The following is a 10431-nucleotide window of genomic DNA, read 5'->3' as shown; positions in this document are numbered from 1 at the left end:
ATGCAACGACGGTTCTGATGTAGCTACTTTTTGTAACAACTCTGTTTTTGTTTTGGTAGTGTTCTCTGGTCGTGTGGTTTTACATTTGTTTACAATTTTATTATTTTATAGGGTAAAAAATACATTTTTAATTAAAATGTTAACAACGCGTTTGTTAACAAATCTGCCTAAATGCAGGAATGCTTTTTTGCCGGTGGTCCATGTAAGTATCCCATTTAAAATTAGTCAATGAAAACGTCCACCAAATAATGCGTCTTAGAACGAGTTCGTCTTACATAAACAAAATAATATGCAAGTTGAATTTTTGTGTAATAAAAATAAATTTTTTTTCAGATTTCATCGGTTACCAATGCACAAGTGCCGAAATATGTCCAGCAAATAAATATTTGCAAATTTAAAGTTAACCAAATTGAAAGCTGCCAGTACTGCTCCGCCAGCACCACAACCACGACTACCCAAGAGCAGGGCAATGGCATTTTGAAAAGGGTTCTGAAGAAAGTTGGATTCACGCCAAATTCGAAAGCCGTAAGTGCATCTATACAATGCAATGATCAACAATAAAAATTAATATACAATTTATAAAATTTTTCAGAGAATAAGAGTGGCAAGTCACATGCTTTATGAGAGTGTGGCTGATAAAATCAACTATTTGGCCTTCTTTAATGATTTCAACATGCCCAATACATTTAATTCTTGGTTCTTGGTTACTGAATTGCACGTTTGGATGTTATTATTAAGATCAATGGCAGAAGGGGCCGAATCCGGAGAAGATGGAAGATTTTTAAGAAACTGTATCGTTGAAGCATTGTGGGGTGATGTTAATACCCGAGCCAAGAAATTGGGAGTAAGTAATGAATTGGATACTTCTTTAAGCACCCCATTAGTTTACCGAGTTTGAATTACCCTTGTGGGGTAATTAAGAGACTTTAGTTGTTGTTTTTGTAACCACATTTTTATGTGGAGGTGGCGATCCTCGTCAAGCTGCTGTATATGCTCTTTTCAGTCCAACGGATCGATTGGCGCGGGAACATGTTGGTCATTGATTATTTAAAGGCGCCAATAACTCGCATTCTCATATCAATCATCAAAGGCACTCTGTATTTGTGCAGGAGCGGGTTCCGCTCGGCCTCTCTCTGAGACTCTGCTGCTGATTGTCCGCGGCTGCCGTTGCAGCGTTGGAGCATTCCACTATCCGTTACAGCAATGAACACCATACAGATCGGACTTCCTCACAGCTATTCCGTGCCAGGGAGAGACTTTGGTCTATCGCCACTGTGGTATTATAATGGACAGAAATTGTCTAGGGAAGACAGAGTTCAGAATGCGACTATAATCTTATTTCGAAATCCGGACTATTTCTTTAGGCTGCGCATACCGTGAAGCAATCGATATTTATAGGAACCACACCAGCAAATCATTGAGACACCATGTGGGTTCGTTTTTTTTTCAGTTTCAACGTATTTTATGTTGCCTGTACCAAGGAGATGTGAACTAATGCCAGATACAACAAGATACTGTGTTTCAGCATTTAAGAAAGAAGGACAGTCCCTATCCAGGGTCTTAGGAAGCACAATCTCAGGCTATACATAGAATCGATCAAAAATGTTTTGTGTCAATACCCTGCACAGGCGAAAGGTTGGTAGAGAATAGTGGGTGAACACTTTTTCCCCTGTACAATTTAATTTTGAATACTCAACAGGTAGTTCCGAAATCGTTATCTATAGCAAATGCCAGAAAGTTCTGTCTGTTCTAGAAACCATGGGTTCAAAATGAATCTTCCGGGATTTCTTGCTCTGTACCAAAGGACCGATCGCCGCTAGCTATAGGTTATTTAAAGGCGCCAATAACTCACCTCGTCATATCGAAAAGGACAAGCACTCTGTATTCTATCTCATCTTGACTAGCTACCTCCACACCCAGATATATAACAACATGGTGTTGCGGTAGGAACAAGAAGGCATCTTCCTTCTTCTGTGCCTGTGGTTTCAGAGTGAACGAACACCCATAAGTGACTCTGATGGCAGACTGCCAATTAAAGCAAACCTAACCTACCCGGCTCTGGTTGTTGTAGCCACATGTCCATATGCGGAGGTGGTTATCCTCATCTAGTCCAAAGGATCGATCGCCGCGGAAAAATTATGGCCGTTGTTAATTTAAAGGCACCAACAACTCGTCTTGTCATATCGAGCATCATAGGCACTCAGTATTTATGCAAGAGCTGGCGCCTCCCTGGCTCTCACTGACATTCTCCGCTCCATACCGCTGATTGTCCGCGATTGCAATTGCAGCTACTCCGTATGGAGCATTCCACTATCCGCAACCTTGGCCCGGAAGCTCGCAGTTTCTCGTGATAACAATGAATACCACACAGATCCAGCCTGTGTGGTGCTCATAGTTATCCCGTGCCAGGCCGGCTCTGGTAACCGAGATGGTAGGGTGCTCGGTTTACCAGTGCGGGGGTCGTGGATTCGATTCATACCAGGGGCCTGGTCTGTCGCCACTGTGGTATCACTATGTAAATTGTCTATTGCCTTTTTGGAAAAAAACTGCCACTCTAACCTTACCTTACATAAGGAAATTACGAATATCTGTAGCAATTCTACTTTTCTTTTAATCTAATACACATTTTCTTCTTTTTTAGGCTAACAACCCATCTCGAACTCGCCAACAAATCGAAGAACTTTCGGAACAATTTCAGGCTGCCCTTATAGCATATGATGAAGGCATAATGTCAGAAGATAGAGTTTTGGCTGCAGCTCTTTGGCGAAGATTTTTTGAATTAAATTGCGACAATTACGAGAATATTGAGCGTTTGGTTAAATATGTTAGACGTCAAGTTTTGATGCTGGATAATCTCTCTCGACAGGACTTTTTAATTAAACCAAAAATTCCTTGGCAAGATTTAAATAAAATTCATATTTAGAATATGTAAATAAAGCATGAGGTTACAAATGAAATGAACGATATCCAAAATATCATGAAGTTTGAATACTAGATCATGACAGGGACGGGATTACTTTAAAGACTTGTCTGTATAAGAAGCCTTAGCGATGAAGAACATCAGAGTTTAACTTGACATGTCTCCCACATGAAGTATTCCCTAACTTGAGTTTTTGAGTGCACAGAGGACAAATTTTAAACTCCTGTATTAACTCCTTTGCAACAAGTATCGGACTTCTTGAGTAAAAACTGAAGTAAAGTTTCAATAATTACCACCCAGTACTTATGAAATTTAAAATTTTTGTGTTACACTAGGTATACCGTTCATTTGAAAAAGGAATGCAAATTTAGACACGAACCATTCCATTAGCATATCATTCCTTTTACATATCAGTGGGTGTTATCTGCTCCAAGTATAAGCTCAATAATAAGAGACCTCCTTTTAAGTTTTTACATTATCGATATGCCATTTACATGACATGATAAATCTCTCAAATGGCGCCACCCCTGAATATTTTTCTGAAGTTCTCAGCATATACAAAAAAAATATATATATATTTTCGCAGTTACTCTTTTTCAAATCAAAATAATTTAAAAGTTAATTATAAAGCATTGCCATATACTATATAAGAAAATATTACTTATCCTTGTTTTGTTACATTATATTTATGGACAATGACTGTTTTGCATTGTAGTGCTATAATTCGTAATATCTGGTTTGTTTTTTGTTTACTCTACTCCGTCGTACTAACTAAATTTGTTACTAGTATATTAAAAGTTACAATAATACTGCCTAAACATACAAATCCTCAACGCCCTGCTGATTGAGAGCTCGTAACTGGCATTTGCATAGGAATGCCATAATTCGCTTCTCAATGCGAACTCGTGTTTCACCTTCAAAACCCTCAAAAAGAGTTTCAATTCTACGCAGGGTGTCGGTTGTGTCCTCAATAATGGTGTCTTCGGTGCCTACCACCTCTTCGGCAATTTCTTCAATTATCGAGTAGGTATCCGAGAAATGCTCTTCCAGGTCATGTTGTACGATCTGCTCTTCTTGTCCGCTTGTAGTAGCTAATTCTATATGAAAATCGCTGCCTATTTCATCGTGAAATTTGGTATCAGTATCATCTGATTCCCATATATCATCCGATTCCTCGGGCACATCTTGAGGTTCCTTTTGTTTCTTTTTAGGAATCCTCTCTTTTTTGGGCTTATAGGCTTGCACGGTACACTCCAGAAATCTTAATCTATCCAAGTAAGGCCAAGTTGAACCACGAATGACGCCGCTTTTGGGACACAGCTCGTTGCAATGTTTTAGCTCCTTTTGAAATTGTCCTCTTAAGTTATTCCAGCGGCTTAGGCAAAATTGTACTACAAATAAGGATAACAATGAGTAAAAATTGCATATATAACTATTCAGTATAATAATAAAACTTACCCGGGAAGCCCATTTGTGCAGCAATTTCTTGCCAAATTTTGTTTTTTGTCTTCATCATTTCAAACATTGACATACCCGGTATCTGTCTCATATAAATGACTGGATGTGGTTCCACCAAAGAAATAAGTTTAAAATCAAAAGGACGATTCTTTTTATGGCTTGTTTTGGTCATTGTAAACAGATTTTGTCTAAATTTCTTTATGCACCAAAAAATTTATCAAAACGTAAATAAACATTCTCTCGGAGATGATAACTTGAAAAGCAAACTACAGTGATGGCAAAGATAAAACACTGTTGCCAATGTTGCGGAAAATATTTGTTTGGTTCGCAGGGGGGTGATTACTTAAAAAGGACAATATTGTTGCTATTTTAATTTGCAACTCTTCAGTGTAAGTACTGAATGTACTTGCTGTGTTTTATTTTAGTCCTATACAGCTGCAATACAGAATGTTCTGGATAAAATATCAGTGCAAAGTTACATTGGCAAGTTATTGATAACATACAATAACAGATAATAAGAAACGATTAGTTGTGTTTTGAGATCAGCTTGATAACAAGATGGCGGATTGCACCATATGATTTGTGGTTGTTGTACAAATGAGACCACCTTTAATTGTTTCACCATGTATATATGCAAAGTTGCCCTTGATAATTATCGATATCATTCGTTTAGACTTACTACTGCTAACACTACCCTCTTTTCATCTACCTTGAAGTAGTTCGCATGGAAAAAAGAAGAGTGCCAGCAAATTTGAAAATAAGTTAGTTGAGAAGTTTTTATTCAATAGGAAATTAAACTAGACCTTATTTTAACAACAGAATATTACAAAAAGTTAAATAAAAACATTTGTTTTATACAAGTGAGGTTTTTATGCAAAAACGTGGATATAATGGAAAGAGACATGACCGTGCGCGCATTCATGCCAGCGATCTAAATTTAAATCCACTCAGTGATCTCGGCTTTAAAAACTTCATATCTTAAGGAAGTTTTACTTTATATTTACAAGTGAATGTTTGCAAAAAAAAAAACTCCAAATATAAATCCACTCAGAGTGAATACGACACTCCATCAGAACAATAAGGAATGCAAACGAAAAGCTTCAGTATATTTTTCGGTTATGCACGAGACACGGAAGGCCCTAAGGACTCTTGAAAATGTTAAATAAAAGGTAGGTTCATTTGTATTTTTGTTTTGTAGTCTACTTAAATAAAAAGTTTTTGCCAGTACGAATTTGTTCTATAACTGGAATTAGTGCACCAAGAAAAAAATCTGTGGGATCATTAATTATTTGAGCCGTTTAAGGTATTAGTTTTTAATTTTGAAAAAGTTGTATAAAAAGCATAACCTACTAATGCTGAAAGCATTTGTGAGAGTTCCAATCTTATCTAGAAAGAGGTGTAGCCCAAGCGCCCTTCGGACTCGGCTACAAAAAGCAGGTACCTTAACTAAAACTTGAATCGGTCAGCACTTGTGAGAATTCTCTTCCTACAGGAGAAACAAGTAAAAGCGTGCTAAGTAGTAGTTCTTTTCCCGGCATCTCTTCTTAGGCCAAAAAAGGGTGTAAGAAAAGATTTGATCTGCTATTAGAGCGATATCAAGATATGGTCCGGTTCGAACCACAATTGAATTATATGTTGGAGACCTGTGTAAAATGTCAGCCAATTCGAATAAGAATTACGCCCTTTGGGGGCTCAAGAAGTAAAATAGAAAGATCGATTTATATGGGAGCTGTATCAGTCTATAGACCGATTCAGACCATAATAAACACGTATGGTGATGGTCAAGAGAGGATCCGTCGTACAAAATTTCAGGCAAATCGGATAATAATTGCGACCTCCTTAATAAGATATTCGATGAGATAAACTAAAGGTTTAATAAGATGATTTGTAATTAGTCAAGGTCCAAGAGCTGACGGTCTCCTTAAAAATGGTCCGCTCGGGCATATAAAACTTTGTTTGGACAATAAAAGTTTAAAACTCGTATGCTATACGATTTTAAAACTTTTTTCTGTGTAAGATCGTAGATAAGTCCTGGGAAACGTCTCTAAGAGTTTTGAATTATTGACAATGAGTTTAAAAGTCTTATTATCCGTGCCATCAAACTTATCTTGCCGATTAAAGTTACCCCTTTTCTATGTGCTTTCGCTCTTAAACAAATATTTCTTTGATTTTTCAAAAATCAACACTAGATGGAGCCTCTAAATAAGGTTACATTTTCGAGATACAATTTTTCAACCCGACCCGGGATAGCTGTGAGCACCACACAGGCTAGAACATTGAGGTCCGATCTGTGTGGTGTTCATTGCTGTCACGAGAAGCTTATTTGCGAGCTACAGGTCGCTTCCACAGGTTGCGGATAGTGGAATGCTCCATACAGAGTAGCTGCATTATCAGCGGTATCGAACGGAGAGGCCAGCGGCACCGGATCTTGCACAAATACTGAGTGGCTATGATGCTCGATATGAAAAGGCGAGCTATTGGCCCCTTTAAGCCTCTAAATAAGGTAACATTTTCGAAATACCCGGCCCGGGATAGCTGTGAGCATCACACAGGCTGGAACATTGAGGTCCGATCTATGTGGTGTTCATTGCTGTCACGAGAAGTTTAGCTGCGAGCTACAGGGCGCTTCCACAGTTTGCGGATAGTGGAATGCTCCATACGGAGTAGCTGCATTATAAGCGGTATTGAGCGGAGACGCCAGGCGGCACCGGTTCTTGCACAAATACTGAGTGGCTATGGTGCTCGAGCTATTGGTCCCTTTAAGCCTCTAAATAAGGTAACATTTTCGAAGTACGATTTTTCAACCCGGCCCAGGATAGCTGTGAGCACCAAACAGACTGGAACATTGAGGTCCGATCTGTGTGGTGTTCATTGCTGTCACGAAAGGTTTAACTGCGAGCTACACGGCGCGTCCAGAGGTGGCGGCCAGCGTAATGCTCCATACAAAGTAGCTGCATTATCAGCGGTATCGAGCGGAGACGCCAGGCGGCACCGGTTCTTGCTCAAATACTGAGTGCCTATGATGCTCGATATGATAAGGCGATTTATTGGTGTCTTTAAATAGCCAATCACCACCCTGTTCCCGCGGCGATCGTTCCTTTGGACCGGAACAAGCTTGCTCACCTACGGGCGCTTGACGAGGATCGCCAACTCCACATGAAAATGTGACTACATAAACAACAACAATGATTTTTCAATCGAGTTTGTTGAAGTCTACCCAAAATTTTATGTAGAAGAGAGACAGTTCAATGACGGAGACAATAAGAAAATTTGTCCTACATTTTGAAATATGGAATATTGTGTTAGATCGAACATACATAAACTCATCATTCTTTTTGAATTATGTAGATGAAGTCCTAAGCAACTATTAAAAATGTTCAACAAGTTTGGCTGGACTGAATATCTTCCAACACGAAATTTGTTTGCCAAGTTCTACGAGAGACTTATTTCTGTAGAAAGCTACAGAAAGGGCAAAGCGTAAGTCATCATAAAAATTGTTATCATTTGGTTTAAGAATTATGCCATGTCGGTGATGGTTCCATACATGCTATAGACTTAATGATAGAGAAGTTTTAATGTGTCTTAAAATGTAAAATTACAACCCAAAAGGATAAGAATTTCAATTTTTATGAGTCCACAAAGTCAAAATCGGCCAAGCTGTGCACTTAATTAGCATGGTTGTTGGAAGACATTGAAGAATAAGAATATTGCCTTCCACATGGTCAATAATTTAATTCATAAGATCGGTTATATGGTAGCCATACTTAATTTACAAAATTTCTATCGGATTTCCTATCCGAGGGAAGTATGCATACTAAACCGACTATACTTGGCATGGATGTTTGAAGCTGAATTTCAGGTGCAAATTTTAGCCAGATCAGATGAGAACTGTTGTTGTTGTTGTTGTTGTAGCAGTTTATTGTGTACTATCTTTCGTCTGCTTGATTCTGTTGAGTGTCAAGACCCAGGAACTCCGCGACTAAGATGGGGTGCGTCCACAGGGATCTGGGTCTGAGTCGAGTGGGTCTGGCCGGGCAGTTAAACAGGTGACGTGTATCGTGCGGTCCCTGGTTACAGTCGGGACATACATCTTGCACGTCGGCATCAATCCTAGCTCTGTGGAAATTGAGGCGGCTGCATCTGCCGGAACGTAATTGAGCCAGAATCACTCTGGTTTGCCGGGGGAGGTCGATTTCTTCGGGTGCAATGGGTGGCGGTCGTTCTCCAAGGACTACATTCACCCGTCAGCCATTTATCGTATCTGCTACCGTGTCTGTATGAATGTTGTCAAGACCTGCTTGATCTAGAGGTTCTCTCTTGTAGCGCTGAACCTCACGCTCTAGATCATGTAGATCTACCTTAAGGCTTTTGGGCGGATGATGATTTGGATGGTTATTATTATATTATTATTCCACTGCGTGTCACAAAGTTGACGAGACCACACTGGCGCTGCATAACTTACCACAGACCGGCCAATTGCTTTGTACGTGGTCAACAAGGTTTCTTTGTCTGCACCCCAAGTGCTGCCAGCGAGTGACTTGAGGACCTTGTTTCTACTTTTGACTTTATTGCAGATTGCTGTGGCATGTGGGGAGAAAGTGTAGGAGCTGTCAAATGTGACGTCAAGTATTTTGGGACACTTGATGGTCGGAATCAATTCTCCATCGACCATCACAGTCAGCTCAGAATTCACCTCACGCGTATTTGTAGTGAACAGTGTGGCTGAAGATTTGGTGGCGGATATCTGTTGAAATATACGAAGTACTCTGCTATAATTGTACTGTATTTACTATTAGAAATATTAGTATTAACATAGTATACTCTGATTGTTATGTATGTAGTTAAAATATTTTCTTGCCTGCATACATACATTTTTCATTTGTACATTTTAGTCTTTAATAAAATCTCTCTAAACTAACAATAGGTTATGGGCCCAGCTCCTAACTGTGTTTGAAAAGGAAAAAAGAAAATAATTTTTTGGAGCTGCAAATAGTGAAAATATAAAGAATTGGGCATGTCGGGAAATGTTATGCGAATTGATCCGTTGAACTCATCAAATTACGACACATGGAAGTTGCAAATGAGAGCAATTTTGATTAAAAATGATTTGTAGTCGTATGTGGACGGTTCAACATTGTGTCCAGATGGGGATACAGCCGCGAATTGGAGAAAAATGGACCAGAAGGCATGTGCGGATTTACTTTTGTCGATTACGCCTTCAGAATTGGGGTTGATTGCCGAATGTTCAACATCGAGAGAAATATGGCTGAAATTAGAAGACACATTTCAATCAAAAGGTCCAGCAAGAAAGGCTACTTTGTTGAAACGGGTTGCTCTAGCCCGTATGAAGGATGGTGACAATGTTCGAGACCATATAAATGATTTTTTCGACGCCGTAAGCAAGCTGAAGGAAATAAATGTTGCCATAGGAGACGATCTTCTTGCTATATTGCTGTTATATAGTTTGCCTGACTCGTTTGAGACATTCCGTTGTGCCCTGGAGACCAGGGACGAACTTCCGAAACCAGAAGTTCTAAGGGTAAAAATTTTGGAGGAAGACCAGTCTCGTCGTGCAAAAGTGGAGAGAGACGAACAAAACGCGTTGTACGCAAAGCCAAAAAGAAATGGGGTCAGTTCAAAAGTCTCTAACCGGTCAACAGAAAATAGGACAGATAGAGGTAAGCAAAAGGAAGGCTGTTTCAAATGCGGAAAATTCGGGCATTACGCCCGGAATTGTCGGTCAAAGCAGAATGCCAATTTGGTTCAAGAAGGAAGTCAAGAAAATTCTATGTTCAATTGCTTCGATTCGCTGTTTAACTGTCTTGACATTTCGCATGAGTGGTGTTTGGATAGTGGGTGTACCTCCCACATGTCATCGAATAAAGAAGGATTCACAACAATGAAAAAAATTGATAAGAATTTGTGCTTAGCCAATGGTGAAATGAGCAAGATAACAGCCGTGGGTGACGTTAGAATTAAAGTTGTTGGTGATAGACAAGAGGAAAGCTTTATTGTAAGAGATGTAATGTACGTCAAGGACTTGTGAACAAATT

At 39.3% G+C, this 10431-nt stretch overlaps 2 protein-coding genes across 2 annotated transcripts; one reads left to right on the top strand and one right to left on the bottom strand.

Annotated features, from left to right (window-relative positions):
- The first annotated feature begins 37 nt into the window (after positions 1-37).
- LOC106087389 (ubiquinol-cytochrome-c reductase complex assembly factor 1) lies at positions 38-2973 on the top strand. Its single transcript, XM_013252415.2, has 4 exons — positions 38-202; positions 334-525; positions 593-844; positions 2642-2973. Exons 1-4 carry the CDS (start codon positions 137-139, stop codon positions 2921-2923), a joined length of 792 nt encoding a protein of 263 aa, XP_013107869.1. The 5' UTR covers positions 38-136; the 3' UTR covers positions 2924-2973.
- A 506-nt stretch (positions 2974-3479) lies between these two features.
- On the bottom strand, positions 3480-4632 carry LOC106087384 (uncharacterized). The gene is made up of 2 exons (XM_013252410.2): positions 4379-4632; positions 3480-4311 (listed from the first exon to the last, which is right to left on the bottom strand). Exons 1-2 carry the CDS (start codon positions 4548-4550, stop codon positions 3734-3736), a joined length of 750 nt encoding a protein of 249 aa, XP_013107864.1. The 5' UTR covers positions 4551-4632; the 3' UTR covers positions 3480-3733.
- Positions 4633-10431: the final 5799 nt, after the last annotated feature.

The sequence above is a fragment of the Stomoxys calcitrans genome, chromosome 1, assembly GCF_963082655.1.
Source record: "Stomoxys calcitrans chromosome 1, idStoCalc2.1, whole genome shotgun sequence".
Lineage (NCBI taxonomy): Eukaryota > Metazoa > Arthropoda > Insecta > Diptera > Muscidae > Stomoxys > Stomoxys calcitrans.
Note: the sequence above shows the minus strand (reverse complement) of the source record. Positions and strands in the feature narration are given on the sequence as shown.